Genomic DNA, 16,490 nt, shown 5'->3' with positions numbered 1-16,490 from the left:
AACGCTCCTAATGTATCACAGTGTATTACCATGTGTAGTCCCTTTGTTCCTGAAAGGAGGGGAGTATAAAAACTGAAGTCTAATCCCGCCCTCCTCGTTCAGAATTGCCTATCTCTAATATGCTCTGAACCTTGCGCAAATAAACTTCTCTGCTAAACCCCTCTGGAATTCGTAAGAGTTCTTTCGTTTTCCACAAGAATATAACTGCTCGACTTAGGGAGGGCAGTTCTGACAATCATTGAATGAATCCCACATGGTTGTTAAGCGAAGACTCACCTGGATCCAAGCCATTCTTAGAAGAAGGGAAAGTACTGCCTCCAATTCTTCTCAGCAACCTATTTTCCCCCTCCATCTCCACACTTTTGGCTTCCTACTGATCCACCAACTATCCTACCCCCTGGCCGTTGGCTGCACTGCCTACCACTACCACCTGGGTCCTTCTTTTGTGTGCTGGCCAGGGTTTCCTTTCACAACTGGCGCAGCCAGGACTGCCATTTGCACCAGCTCCTTTTGTGCTGGCAGAGCTGGGTTGTTTTGTGAAAGGAAGGCTTGGCAATACGTGAAGGACGCCCTGATCAGTAGTTGGATGCGGTACAGCACACACCTGCCTATAGTTGTTACCTGCTGGTCTATAGGACATTTCTACAGCATCTCCCCTTGCGTGGCCAGGATGGTGAACTCAGCAAAGACAACAAAGGTCAACTGTGGGAGGATAGTTGTAAACATGGGCAGGACTGAATTTTGTTTACATGACCCCAGGCAATGGCAAAGGCCAGAGCCTAGAGGACTAATCATAAGGCGTTTTGTTCAGCCCCATCATAACTGAATACGTGCTGAATGAAAGGTAAGCAAGGACTACCTATATATTTCTCTTTGTGTCTATAAACCCATAACTGATTGCATTCTATGACAAATGAGTATGTACATATCCTGCCAGGTCCAGTTTCTGCAGCATATCTCAGAAGTAAATATGTGCTTAATAAAAACTAACAACACATTGGAGTCCGAGTGTCAGGTTCAAATTATATGAATATTAATGCGGTCAGAAAAAAAATAGACACAAAGAATCATCTCCCTATGCACATATAACAGATGTATATAGCAAGAAAATAAGAATGATTTGGGAAATCATTTGAGAAAAATGTTCAACTCCCAGATTAAAGACTCCAGACACATGTACATGCAAGGTATTCTGGTTTCTTCATTGTTTTTGTATGAACAGATATGCTCTGAAAGGATGAAAAAAAAAGTTTAGTGGAAACCAGCAGACAGTGCCATTTGATGTGATTTATTGCTGCTGTACTGAAATTGATAATATTGTTAAATTTAAAACAGCAGCAGCACCATATGTCCCATCAAAGTTAATTCATTGTCCTGAAAAGATCTTAAGAAATATATTTAGTGTTGGATGATCTCCCCGCCCCCAAATGCACTTGTACAAGAAGGCAATGAATCCTCGACTGTGAGCTGAAGCAGGATGAAGGTTGAGGAATGAAGCAAATTTATTTTCCTGAATCTGTTGAAAATACAGGAAGAGAATATACAGAAAGTATGGAAAAGCGCTTCCTCTGTAGACAGAGAATTAGGCAGTTGGAAGGCATTATTTCCTAATGCTGAGGGAAGCTCCACATTGGATCTATTTTTATAAGGATGCAAAAAAGAACCTCCAAATGACCATTGTTCTCCCCTACGTAACAATCAGCAGTGACTATTTGAACAAGTACCAAGCAATTGTCTCTTGGTTAGTAAATGTAGCCCAAAGGAAAGATGGAAAAAGGTACATTAATTGCCCATTTGTTAGCCAAATTTCTCTTCCAAGGCTTCATTAAAAAAGCCACCCAATGCCCAATAAGACGATCAGCCTTATCAATAAAGAGTGAGTTTAGAAATGTGTGCTAGTAATCCAAGGGCAGATAAGTTAACATTACAAAAGCACAATCATTATTGCAATATGCACTGGCTTTATTGATTTAAAACTAGGCTTTTACTAACAGGACCTAGAGTGCCTTCCTGAAGCAACTGGCAGGCATTTTCAAATGTTCACTTGTAATTTCTGCCTTTAGGGTATCCTAACTTTTTTTTTTTTTTGGTGCTGGAGGAAGTACAAGAAATGGCATCCCTTCAGAGCATCTTGGCACCTGAAGGAGAAAAGGCCTCAATTTGTTCCTGGTCTTTAGCAGTATAACAGCAATACTACCTTTCATTGTATTTACTTAGCTGAAGATAAAAGTTGACGTACCACAACCCTGCAACATTTTACTTTATGCTCCTTTGGATAGAGGGACCCGGTTGTTTCTAAAACACTGCAAAGAAGAAGTAGAAGAACTAGTAGTTCCTGAACTTCTAATATGCATACATATATAAAACTCCTGAATAGATAGACAGACACATTTGAACGTCACATTTTTAAAAATAACCTGCACTTGTTTCTGTGGAATTCTGCCTGTCAGAACGTTTTTGAAGCCAAAGCCCAGTAAGGCAGCCGTTATCAATCTGTTGCAGGCTAACACTTTTATTATAGCTTCATCTTGCGGCGAGATGAGCGACAAACAAATTTAATAAATTAATAAGTAATAAATAAAATCTGCCTGGTTATCTTGAACGAGGATGCGAATCTTCTGGAGGCTGTTTATAGGGATAAAAATCAGCCTTTAAGGAGTTTTTCCCCTTTCTAGCTTCAGGTTTGGCCCCGCAAATGGAAGCTCCGTGCTTTGCCTTTGGCAACCGGAAGATGGGCTTGCAAGCGGAGGCCCTCCCCGTCGCTCGATCGAGCCGCCTTCTGCCCTTCGTTAAAATGGCGGCCGCAGACGCCGCTGCTTAGGGCGCTCGAGAGGTCCCTGGTTGGACTGGCGGACACGGGGTTATCAAAAGGCGGAGGCAGCCGGCCGGGTGACTAAGATGGCGGGAGGAGGATTCTTGAGCATCGTGGAGTACTTGGGGGGAGACGGCGGCTACCGCTGCGGCTATTGCAAGAACGACACCGGCAACTTCTCCCACGGTACGAATCGGATACGGGAACCGAGCAGAACGCAGCGCCGGAGAGGCGAGGAGAGCCGAGCCTTGCCATCATTTGCCTCAATGGCGAGTCTCTTGGTTGCCGTTTGAGGCTGCCTTTGATATGCCTTTTAAAGGGTAGGCCGTGGAGGAGTCGGAGCGGGACAACTTCAGGCCATGTTAGGCTTCAGCCGAGGGCAAAAGGCGGTCGGCGCTCGGTGCCTCCTATAGCCCGTTTCCAGGCGCCTCTCGAAGCTATCCTTTTAAAAACAGTTCACGGAGCGATGTCACAATTCTCAAAAGGTGCCGGGCCCTGCCTGGCCCATCTCTAGTTCGAGCCCTTGGCTGTAATTTAAGTTATCAGAGTGAGAATGAAAAACAGAACGAGGGAAACGAAGCACCTGTTTGCTTCTGACAAGGACCACGGTGTCCGTTTTCAGGGCGCGAGGTACAAGTTATCTGATGCTTTTCTGTCTTAATTTTGTGCCCGGTTCCTCTCTATGTAGCCCTTGGCTACCAAAGGACATTCCTACCCCTGAATTGGAAGAAACTGCCTTGCATAATAAGAATCACAGGGGTGGGAGCCAATACAGCTAGTCCTCAACTTGCAACCATAATTGAGCCCAAGCTTTCTATTGTTAAGTGAGACATTTGTTAAGTGAGTTATGCCCTATGTTTACGACCTTTCTGGTCATAGTTGTTAAGTGAATCACTGCAGTTAAGTGAATCTAGCTTCCCCATTGACTTTGCTTGTCACAAATGACTCAGTTGCCAAGCGTCTGAATTTTGATCATGTGACCATGGGGATGCTGCAATAGTCGTAAGTTAGAGAAACAGTCATAGGTCTCTTCAGTGTCTGTTATAACTTTGAATTGTCACTGAATGAACTGTTGTAATTGGAGGACTACCTATATTCAGGGTCTAAAAGCACATTTTATAAAAAACCATAAGCCTTTGTAAACCCCAGCACATTTTCTCAGGAACATGGGTACAGATATAGAATGGGTTGGGTATGTATGTGTATGAAATATTTGTTGTTGTTGTTAATGTAAAGACGCACAACAGAGAGATGGGCAAGAAACCAGTGGAAATTAATAGAAATGTGTAGCATTCCCACCATCCATGGAACTATAAACCAGCCAATCACTATATGCACTCAGATTGTGTTTATTGTACTTTTATGCTTCATTGTTTTGTGCAACCCCCAATATTAAAGAGAATAATAGATTTTAAAGAAAGAAATAGAGTTGTATGAATTTGTTATATGGAAACAAGGTAACAGTAGAATAGAGGATAACAGAATAAATAAACCAGTGACAGATATTTACAATAATATAATTGTTTTAAATTAAATTTAAAGGAGTCAAAGGAGGTCTTGTGGGAAATACTGTTGAAGTAAGAACTGCATTGTCAGATCCACTGACAGCATCTTCTGCTACATAAGTACTCTTCAGAAATAAGAGCATTAACCCAGATTTTGTAGCAATGTTCATGCTGGTTGGCAAATTCTGGGAGTTAAAACTGTCAACTGGAAAGTGCTCAGATTCAGGAAAGCTTATTTGAGAGCTGTATTTTTGCAGCACACCAAAATCCATGGCGTATTTAATAGACCCAATTGCCTGGGTCATCTAACACACTGAACTGTAAATTAATTCATTGGCTGAAATCATAGAACATATTTATCTGATGTATTATATGAAGCCAGACATAACAATAAGTAATCTAATGAATGAAAATAAGTACAATGTGTTGAGGAAGCCATACATGCTTGTAGCAGAATGTTAATTATATATTTTACTTATAATTTTGAAATGTTTCAATCATACTTTTAAACATTGGGTTATTAATACATGTATATGGGGAGGTTTCCACAGGGGCAGATTTTTTCATGATTCGAAGCAAAATTCTTTCTATATTTTGTATGAATATTTTCTATATGAATATTTGTACCAGGCATGTGGGCTCATTCACTGACTGTTCAAGACTATCAGGATCTTATAGATCGAGGATGGCGAAGGTAAGTGATTAATTGAATATTCCTGTTCTGATCTTTATTTTGGTCCCAGACTAGTATAAATAACATGGGATCATTATCAATCAAATACTATTTATATCCTATAAAATATATAAAATCACTAAGTACCCCCATATATTTAGACATTACTTGATACCAATTGCCATCTTGCTACATGAAGTAATTTTCCAAATATTATCTGCGTAATTACAAGAATTTTAGAAGTGCAGTGTAAAATAGAGAGTAAAAAGTTATACCAGCATGTATTTTAAGTATTAACAGTAATATAAACAATTAGCACTCTGGATAGATCCACATGTAATCTACTGCTTCTTATTTGTAGTGTGTTCTAACAGAATGAATATTTGAAAAGGGAATGCTTGATAGATCAACCTGCCCCAACTCCACAGGCATTTGTATTCCAAATACCGGATCTTCTTAATTGCTGGTTAAACATTTAACCACAACTGGGGGATCCAGGTTCAGGTCTACCTCAGCTATGGAAAATGGACATTCTCTCTGAGCTGAAGAACTTACAAGGTTGTGGTTGGGTTAAAATTGGAGAAGACAATACTTGTAGATTCCTTTTAGCCACGGCAGGTTGTGATATAAGTCAACCAATGATAAAATTTGGGGACTTTTTAAGATATGATACACTGGCACTTTGTATCTTTGATTATCAGGGAATGGAAGTTTGGAATGGAATCCTATCTAGATTACGAAGTTTACCTCTCTGTATCATATATTTATTGCTTCATTAGAGAGAAAATCTTAAATTCCAAGAAATTTAAGTAAAAGGGAGACAGAATTTGAATATGCTGAACTTGTCATCCACATCTTTCTTTATATAAATACATAGTCCTTGACTTACAACAGTTCATTTAGTGACCATTCAAAGTTACAGTGGCACTGAAAAAAGTGGTTTATGACTGTTTTTCATCTTATGATTGTTGCCGCATCCCTATGATCACATGATCAAAATTCAGACGCTTGGCAACTGGTTCATATTAATGATGGTTGCAGTATCCTGGGGTTATGGACAAGCTTTTGTGACCTTCTGACAAGCAAAGTCAATGAAGAATCCAGATTCACTTAAAAACCACATTACTAACTAAACAAATGCAGTGGTTCACTTAACAACTGTGGCAAGAAACTTCATAAAATGGGGCAAAATTCACTTAACAAATGTTTCACTTGGCAACATACATTTTGGGCTCAATTGGGGTCGTAACTCAAAATCTATCTGTAGTTTGGAAAATGTCCATTAAAGTTAGAAGAGCTAAATTGCTAGGGTCTAGGATAACTAGCCAATATTTGTAGCCATCCAAAATATTATAATATTGTAAAAATATCAGGAAATGAAGATGAAGACATTGTTTTTGCCAGCATCATTTCATCAAAGGGATGATGAGATTGCTTAACATTATAAAGCTCAAAAGATGTATGTGATATATATTCATGCATGAAAGATTTGAATGGCTTCTGTACAACTTATAAATTTCTTGTATAATATAAAGCTTTTTCATCTCTAAGTATTATATATTTTATTAATATTTATTTATTAAGTATATATTTTAGCTTAAGAACACTAAGAATTCATTAAAATATGTTCATCATCTTTTAAATTCACAGGAGTGGAAAGTATGTTTATAAACCCACTATGAATCGGACATGTTGTCCTCAATATACAATAAGGTAAGACATGCACAATACTTAATATTTTTTCTAATTCACTGCCTGTGTTGTGCAATTGATAGATTCAAATGTCCATTTAGCATTATGTGTTTAGCAAGTCACAGCCTAATTTGCCTTCTAAATGAGTTAGCAATTATATAGCAGAATGGTTTCTACCGTAATTAATAATTCCCATAGAATGCTGTAAGTAATCATAAGAAATGCCTACATGAAACTGCTTTAAGAAGCCTCAGATCTTATTATATATCAAAATCTTGCAAGTTCTTAATATTTTCACTCAAAATACCTGTGAGAGTTTTGTATTCTTGACTAAATTCTTGTAAGATTTCAAAGAGGACTAACTGGAATATTGTTAGATTTGGTGATGTTGTGAGATTATATTTTGTTTTAATTATTAATAATAAATTTTATTTAAACTTGGGATTCCACAGATTTCATGTTAGAGCACGTGTGCCGTGTTAGGCTATGGGATGGTTATCAAAGACTTGCTATACGATGAAAGTTTGTATTAAAATCTTTATAAAGGCAAACATACTGATGACCTAGCTAGTCAAGAAAAAATATTTAATTATTTATCAAACTTACCTGCCTCAGAATTTTAAGACTTACATAAAATTAAATGAGTAAAACCAATGCAAAACAAACAAACTACAATAAATCAACTACCATACTAAGTAGCTAATTAAAAAATTAGAAATAAAAACTGGCTTCAGATGGTGCTCAATCTGTCCCCAAGGCTCTCTGGAACAGCATGATCCTTACTACATTCCACTGGGGCCACATTGAGGGAGCTTGTCTAGATATATGGAAGATGTTTCAGAAAAATAGCATTTTTGACCCCTGGATGGAACTCTCTTTTCCAGCCTTGTTATTTTTTTCATATTAATAACTTTCTTACATTTTACTCGTCTTCGGGAAGATGCTGCACTTTGCCCCCCTTCAACAGTTAATTGCATTGTGATGGTGAGAGCAGAGGAGGGTTATCCATCATCTTGAAGGATGCATGATTTCTAGACTAAACCTAAGACAAGATTGGAATATTCTGTACCTCATTTACCAGTTCATTTACTCCTGCTTGTAGTTTCTTTCTATCCACAGATAACAGATAGAGACATTTACATCAGATTATTCTGTGTATACAGTGTTAATAACGTGCTTAAGTAGCCTTTTGTCAAAATGCTGTGTAAATATTGATAATATTGTACATTAAAAAAACATATTGAGAGACTGCATACTTCACTGGATTTTAATTCCAGAAAAAATGCAATTGTTTAAACAGGATTTGTAATTCCAATTTATGCAAAGAATAATCACAAGTTTTGACACTACTAATCATATGACATATATTACTAATAACTATATCTACATAGCTTTATCTACATAAGTATGCTTAATTACTATATTACTTAGGGCATACCTTGATTGCGCTTATTCTTTTTTTCCTTTGAGATGCCAAGTATTACACTTCCAACCTTCCAAATCACATAAAAAAGTTTTGAAGAAGATGTTAAAATTTTTAATAAAAGGAGAACATTCTAAAGCAGATGTTGAAGGTAATTGTTTAGTGTCCTTTAAGTGTTATTTGTTGCTGTATTCTGGAATTTTTTGAAAAAGCAGGTAGTTTTAATTGACTCAATAATATACTGTAAATACTGTACAATATTTCTGTATCAGTTTCAAGTTAGAATTTGGAGAATATTTTATAGATTTTTTTCATAATTCTCATTGTTGTGACTTGTTTCTTTAAAATTTTCATCCATTTGCAGTTTTTATGTGTTCTGTCTCTGTCATATCTGAGTAACAGTGTTATTATGTCCCATTAAGTCATTTTCAACTCCTAACAACCACATAGATAAATTTTCTCCACGATGATCTATCCCTAATCTGTTGAACATCTTTTGTTATTATTTTATTTATTAATATTTTTTTGCAGCTTATCTCACCCTGAGGCTACTCTATGCAGCCTTATCCAAGGCCTTCATGGCTTTCTACCAAGTATTAATCTCTGGCATATTTCTTGACTGTTTGTTCCTTTACTGCTCATGGTTGATCCTAAGGCAGAAATGATCCACTATTTTGATATTTGCAGTGTGTGTTCTAAATATATACATTTTAGTAAGTAGAATTGATTTTGTATGAGGATTTTAAATTCTATCTTTTTTTTTTTAGAAGATCCCTATCTTTTGGGGTCAGTTTTTATTCTTCCAGCAATTTGTGTGTATAACAATCGTGGTATATTCCCAGCTTTAATGAAATTGTTCTTCATTTGTCTTTGGTATACAACTCCATCAATAATTGCCAAAATAGACAAATCATATAATGCTGAAAATGCCTTGAGAGAGAAGGAACATTTTATCATGTGTGGTAGACCAGGGATCCCCAACCTATGGGCTGTGGCCCACTATCGGCCACCGGGCTGCATGAGGGGCTGGCTGGTGTGTGTGTGTGTCCGTGCATGTGAGTGTCATCATTCGCAGCCCCACTCGTGCAAGCATTGCGAGCGCTCCCAGCTCCACTCATGTGAGTAATGGGTGTTCGTGTGCGCACATGCATTTACCCCCCCCCCCAAAAAACCATCCCTTCTTTCTCCCCCTTCACTCTGGGCCTCTAACCCCGAAAGATTGGGGAACTCTGTGGTAGACGTGTAAAAAAATACTCCTTAAAAGTATTGGAACAAAATACATAACGTTATTCAAAACATTTTAGAAGTCAAATTATAATTGCTTTGACTGGACATAATTCCCAAAACATATTAATTAAAAGATCACATTGTATTAAAATACATATTCAAGGCTGCAAAAATAAATTTAGCACATCGTTTGCAAAGTGATATGTTACCAGTGATTGGGAATTTAAACTTGGAGAATATGCTGCAGTGTCAAAATTAACAGAGTATATTAGCAACAGAAGCTTAACAAAGTTTAAGCAAGAAAGGCTTCCAAACATTTATATATTACACAGCAAAAGTGTAATATATGAAGTATTTGTACGTATAGTTTTTAAAGAGGAAAAAGAACTGCCTAAAGAACTGAAATTAGAAGTTATAAAGATTTATAAACCATAGATTAGTTGAGATTAGAGTTAGGGGATGTTAGAAACCAGTATTATTGTATATTATTTTAATAGATTATGATTCAAATCTTTTTGCACATTGTTAAAATATTTTTTTTTTATGTTTAATTTCTCATCATTAATATATTGAATACAAATCATATCATCTCGGTAATTCTTCTGTCCAGCTACTGATATACATGTAGTCCTTGACGTACGATCACAATTCAGCCCAACATTTCTGTTGCTAAGTGAGACATTTGTTAAGTGAGTTTTGCCCCATTTTATGACCTCTCTTGCCACCATTGTTAAATGAATCATTGCAGTTGTTAAGTTGGTAACCCGGTTGTTAAGTGAAAATACGCTCCCACTGACTTTGCTTGTCATAAGGTCACAGAAGATGGTCATATGTCCTTGGGGACACAGCAATGGTTATAAATATGAACCGGTGGCCAAGCATCTGAATTTTGATCACATGATCTTGGGGATGCTGCAAAGGTCATAACTGTGAAAAACGGTCATAAGTCCCGTTTTTCAGTGCCATTGTAACTTTGAACAGTCACTAAAAGAACTGTTACTGCTTCCTGTTTTTTGTTGTTTTCAGAAAATTTGAGTCTTCTTTGCTTTCTCAGTTGCTGTATTCAAATAGTTGCCATGTTAAGAAGGCATATATGTTGTTAGAATTCCACTTTAAAAGTGACTCCTTTGTTCAGTCTCATAATAAAATGTATGAGGTGTCACCTAAATCCATTCTGTGTTTACACTCTGTATGTACATAGCATGGGTGAAATGATTGTACAATTTCTCTTGAAAGTAATGTATTTTTTTTAGAGTCTTGGGAGTCAGTTGATACATAAATTGAATTAATTTATTTTGAGAGTTCAATTATATTGTGGGATCATTTATGTATGCTAAAATTGAGATGAAAATTGTAATTTGTTCATGTTAAAGTAGAAATATTAATCTTTTATTAACGTAAAATTTGAATTTTCCTACTTTGTATGTGTATTTTCTACATTATTATTTACAGTAGATCCCATGGAGTCTCATAACAAAGAAGCTGACGGCTGTAGTTTTCCTTTAAAAAATCCACCTGTCAGAAGCCAATGTGAATTGCAGCCCCTCAGTACTGACACCATGGAAGAGGAAGAGATGACAGAAGAAATAAATGTAAAGGAAGTGGACTCAAAAAATTCTGAATTGTGTAATGCAGAACTGAATGCCGATTCTAGCAGGTCATTACAGATAGCAGACATTACTCCCAAGCCAGGTAATGCTATTTTATGCTGTCTTTTACCTCTTCCAAGATAGTGAGAAAAACAGAGGCTAATAATTGCATGATAAACCCTATCATTTGAATAATTTTTTTGCCAGTGTTGTCTAAAAGGACGGGCTTAGAAAATCCTCTTTTCACAAAAGGACATATTGGCATTGTTATTTTACATGAGTCTTTACCCGGTATTAAGTTAGTTAGAACAGAATTTATTGTAGCTGTCTCTCAGCCAAACATAAGAAAATGTATTTCATCCTTTTATTAATTTTTTTTCTCCTTTTTGCTCAGGTTTTCCTTTTTGCTAGAGAAAAAAACACTAGAATTAATTGTAGCTGTTTAAACTAACTTAAGCTCTGCTTAACTAAGTTCTAACATTAAATGTGTTATGCCTCTTTTATTTATCAAGAAACTTGCTAAAGATAAAGGTAAAAAACAAAATGTTACTGTATAGCTTGGCTATCTTCACCATTTCATTAACTCCCTCAGGTAAGGTACTTGTAAGTTTGTTAGTTCACAGTTCTCAGACTTATTTCATTATATTGGATACATAAATTAGCATCTTTGTCTGGGTTCAACAAATAACCTTTGTGTTTTTTACTTGTATTCAGTAGGCATTCTGCCAGAGCAGTGTTTCTCAACTCAGCAGCTTAAAGATATGTAGGCTTCAACTCCAGTGCTGGTGGGAAATTCTGGGACTTGAAGTCTGCACATCTTTCAAGGCCAAAATTGAGAATCGCTGTACTAGAAAAAGGAGGAAAGTTTTCGTTTGCCAAATATTTCTTGCGCCTGCTAAAATGTGCCCCGGATGTGCCTATTTCCCCCCCCCAGCAAGCATAGAATAACACTGATGCCTTTTTTTTAGTTCTTTTGATGGCTGTGGTGTTGCTTCTTTCGATTCCCCCTTTTTTAGGAATATGGATTTTGTTATTCAACAGTTATGTAGTTAATCTTGTATATGAGTTTTGGGATATAAACCTGACCGTTTAATGAAATAACTTAGAGCAGAAAAAAATTCTTATCCTCTATCAAAGCTTCAATGTAATCTTGATTACAAGATCCTTTTTTCTGGATAGAAGGCAAGCTTTCTGTTGTATCAAAGTCATAATCATTATATAGTCCATTTTTCTCTAGAGCAGTGTTTCTCAACCTGGGCAACTTTAAGATGGATGGACTTCAACTCCCAGAATTCCCCAGCCAGCAACTGGCTGGGGAATTCTGGGAGTTGAAGTCCATCCATCTTAAAGTTGCCCAGGTTGAGAAACACTGCTCTAGAGTTAGAGTGTGATAAAGTAGCTTGCAGATATAATAATAAATAAGAGGATACTAGAACCTTAACATTTCCATGATTAGTGGAATCGCAACAATCGAAATATTACAGAATGCCTAACTTCTTTTAAAGAAATGCTTTCTTTGTAGACAGTCATATTAAAAGTAAAAAAATAAATAAATGAGCGTGGCTTCCTTCAATATATGCTTTTCCCGTTGAATAATATATTGGCATTCTAGGCAGAGGAGCTGACTTGAGCAAACCACCATGTCGTAAAGCAAAAGTCATACGGAAGGAACAAAAGTTGCAGAAAAAACTGCAGTGCCAGACGTGGCCAGTTTCACTTGAATCAGGGTCTCAGAGTTTCACCAGTCGGAACTGCTGCCCTAAAACCAACCAACCAAAATCAGTCGAAGACTTCATTTTTGCCAGCTTACCTTCCGAAGCTCTGCATCAGATAGAGGTATGAAGATATTTCTATTGCTTATGGCAAAGTATTTTTGCATTGTTTGCTAATGCTAAGCAATACAGTCAGCAAAATAGGGAAGTTTTTTTAAATACGAAACCAGGGAACACTGCAAAGTTTTGAATTAGAAAAACATAAATAGTGTTAACTTGTACAGGTAGCCTTCAACTTACAACCACAAGTGAGCCCCAAATTTCTTCGCTAAGCAAGATGGTTGTTAAGTGAGTTTTGCCCTATTTTACAACCTTTCCTGCCACAGTTAAATGAATCACTGCAGAGTTGTTAAGTTACAGTAGTGGCCAAAAATGTGGAAACCTTTTGGGAAAAGTGTACAGTAGAAATGCCACCTTTGGTTAAGTTTCCACCAATTTTTCTTCTAATTTCTTTATAACTGTAGCCTTGTTCACTTAATAATACTATTTTACATCGCTTTCTGGGCAACCAGTCAACTCTTTGCACCGTTACTTTAATTTTATTACATTTTACAAGCTCACTAAAGAAAGAACACAAAAAAACCCCCAACCAATTAGATAGTGATCACATAACATACTGACAAATGTCCTCCTCTCAGCTTCAATACATGACATCAATAACTGAATCCTACTGTGATCTGATTGGCTCATTTCCAAAACAAGATGACATCTGATTGGCTCTCTAAACACTCATGCTCATTGACTACAATCAGATGAAGGAACGCTACCTGATATCAACCTAAGCAAGTTGTGCTTCTTTTTTCTGCTTATTTGGCTATAACTTTTCATAGAATACAGTACAGATAATTGAACAACCTTTGTTGCATTACATTCTTGATTAAATTATCTTTCCATTGATATATAATTTTATGGTACTATTCCAAAAAAGAGTGATGTTATTAGCCATCAAACCTCAAAAATACACTTTTTCCAAAAGGTTTCCACAATTTTGGCCACTACTGTAGTAACATGGTTGTTAAGTGAATCTGGCTTCCCCATTGGCTTTGCCTATCAGAAGGTCGCAAAGGGGGGACACTGCAACTGTCGTAAATATGAGTCAGTTGCCAACCATCTGAATTTTGATCACATGACCATGGGCATGCTGAATGGTCGTTAAGTGTGAAAAAGGGTCATAAGTCACTTTTTTCAGTGTCTTTGTAAGTTCTAAGGATCACTAAGCGAATTGTAAGTCAAGGACTACCTGTACTTGAAAAGTTTCGTGTTCTTTGCAGAAACACAAGGGGGTGCTGTGGTTCCATCTAAATGAATGAAATGCTACAGAACAAAGATATTGATACCTATAACTTTAATGAGAACCTAAAATGTACCATCCTTGGAACAAAATTATAAAAAGTATATTTTCAACCATTTGGTGAAGCCTGGAATGAAATATGTGTCTATGAATGTAGGCATTTTTTAGGTGATAATGTCCTAGCTTAACTAGATGTGTAAAATTCTGTGTATTATACGTATATCCATTACTTTTGGAGCAATTGTTAATCGTACTATTGATTTAATTAATTTTGGGTGATGTCCCAAGTTATAGCTAGGAGGCAGGTGTTTTGATGGCAGTTTTTTTTTTGTTATTTCTTTGAATATCAGAAAAATAATGCTTGTGGGAGAAGGACTTTGCTACTCAAATTAGTGATTTTACCCAAACATAAATATTTGTAAACTTGATAAGAAGAGAACATCTAATTGTAAAGAAAGAGAGGTGATCAGTACCTTTAATAATGGAAATTTTCCATTTTTACTAACATGGCAGGCATTTGTTAATGTTAAATATGCTTTACTTAAAGAACTATTTTAAATGAAGTTTCCTTAGCAGTTATGCCAAAGCAGTAAATGTTCAAAGAACATAGTTTTTAAGACCCTGGCTTAAAAAAGAGTGTCTTGTTAACTTTCAGTATCAATTTAATGTTGTTGTTTTTTAAAAAGATATATAACCACCCATATTGTAACAGCAACCCTGGGTGGCATAAAAAACATTAAAACCAACTAATCCCCTCAAACCAGAAATTAAATCACATAAAACTATACAAAAACTCATGGCACCATGTTTACCATGTTGACTATCCTTTATTCCATTTCTAGTCTTCTATTCCTTCCAGGAACTTATTTCTTGCCACATTATTTTCTGACACAATTCCGTTACTATGTGCTGCTTCCTGGATTTCACCTAGTCTTGTTATTGTTTATGCTGTCTCTGAACCAAAAGGATGCTTAACCTGAGTTTCTTGATTGCTGCCAAGCATTAATGTGACCTCTGTGTCACTTGCTGTATTGATTTCTATCTGCCAGGGCATTGGGACGCACTGTTCAGTGTAGAACATGGCAACAACAACATGTTTGCTTGATCTTTTGAATCTTCATTGTCCATAGCCAATGCCATGTTTTCCAGTACCAAAACATTGCTTTTGATAGAGTGAAGATAATCCAAAGGGCACATTGGTTAAATTTTTAAAAGAATATTTATTTTTTTAAAAAATAATATTGTAGAAATAGCTGATTCCAAACATGAGGTTTTTTGTGCTTCTAGGACAGTGGTCTTCAAACTTGGCCCTTTTATGACTTGTGGACTTCAACTCCCAGAATTCTTCAGCCAATGTGCCTGGCTAAGGAATTCTGGGAGTTGGTCCACAAGTCATAAAAGGGCCAAATTTGAAGATCCCTATTCTAGGATAATACAAACTTATGCACATGAATTAGCTAATGCAAACCTAAACAAATTTATTTTGCTCACCACTGAACTTTGTGACGCTTCACATTAAACATGTTAAGGAATTCATCAAGATTGTATTTTAGTACATTCAAACTTGAATAGGTATCCTTAAAATAATCATCATAAATCTAATATACAATTAGATTTAAGAAAATCTAAAAAAAAGTTGTGTTTCAAAATAGCATGTAAATGTTAATTGATTACCAAAGTCCAAACTAATGCTAATACGATTGTGTGTGTGGTGTGTGTGCATGAACATATATGTTACATTTACATTTACTTTACATTTGAACATCACATGACTGCTTCAGATCAGATTTTGTCTACAATCTTTTGAAAACATTTAAATGAAGGGCAGTGTGGTTGGAACTTGAGCTTTGAATAGTGACACAAAATAAAGCTAAATGTTCTGTTTATGAAAAATATCTATACAATGTTGGGTTAAAATATGAACAAGAATAACTGTTTAAATGTTATCTATATTGCTTTCAAACATTTAGATTCATGATGTATATTATTGCAACAATTGTTTTTAATTCTTTGGAAGGTGAGGCTGGTGCGATCATCTCCACAAAGTTCCCAGTTCAAAGCCACATTTCAGGAGTCTTACCAGGTTTATAAGCGTTACCAGATGATTATTCACAAGGACCCTCCTGGTAAACCAACCGTCAGTCAGGTCAGGCAGCGTACTGTTTTAGTCTACTGTGAAAACCAAAAGCTATTTTTTATGTATCTTAATCATAAAAATTATGACAATTATCTCAGTTATACTAAATTGAATATCCAGAAAACACAAGCAGCCTTTCAAACCCATGAGTGCCACAAAATACATTTAAAAGGAAAAAGAGAAGCAATTAATTTGTCATAAATGTTAGTAATGCTGTCTAAAGAGGAACTCAAGTGTAGTACACTGTAAAATTTCTAAACAGGGCATCTAAGATTTTCTAGACAGTATTTATGTCACTACTGTGAACTGGAATTATATTCAAATGATATTAATACAAATGCAGAGTGCTACCATTGGAAAGTTTCCTTG

At 36.2% G+C, this 16,490-nt stretch overlaps 1 protein-coding gene across 1 annotated transcript in view; it reads left to right on the top strand.

Annotated features, from left to right (window-relative positions):
* The first annotated feature begins 2,792 nt into the window (after positions 1–2,792).
* ATE1 (arginyltransferase 1) overlaps positions 2,793–16,490 on the top strand; it is a 71,899-nt gene continuing 58,201 nt past the window's right edge. The window contains exons 1-7 of the mRNA XM_029284395.1: positions 2,793–2,998; positions 4,948–5,011; positions 6,641–6,703; positions 8,153–8,256; positions 10,785–11,024; positions 12,534–12,757; positions 16,002–16,130. Of these exons, the coding sequence (XP_029140228.1) occupies positions 2,899–2,998; positions 4,948–5,011; positions 6,641–6,703; positions 8,153–8,256; positions 10,785–11,024; positions 12,534–12,757; positions 16,002–16,130 (924 nt within the window). The 5' untranslated portion in view covers positions 2,793–2,898. The remainder of the gene's footprint in view (positions 2,999–4,947; positions 5,012–6,640; positions 6,704–8,152; positions 8,257–10,784; positions 11,025–12,533; positions 12,758–16,001; positions 16,131–16,490) is intronic.

The sequence above is a fragment of the Protobothrops mucrosquamatus genome, unplaced genomic scaffold (assembly GCF_001527695.2).
Source record: "Protobothrops mucrosquamatus isolate PMUCROS unplaced genomic scaffold, P.Mucros_1.0 scaffold566, whole genome shotgun sequence".
NCBI lineage: Eukaryota > Metazoa > Chordata > Lepidosauria > Squamata > Viperidae > Protobothrops > Protobothrops mucrosquamatus.
The sequence above is the reverse complement of the archived record's forward strand: the minus strand, read 5'-3'. Positions and strand labels throughout refer to the sequence as shown.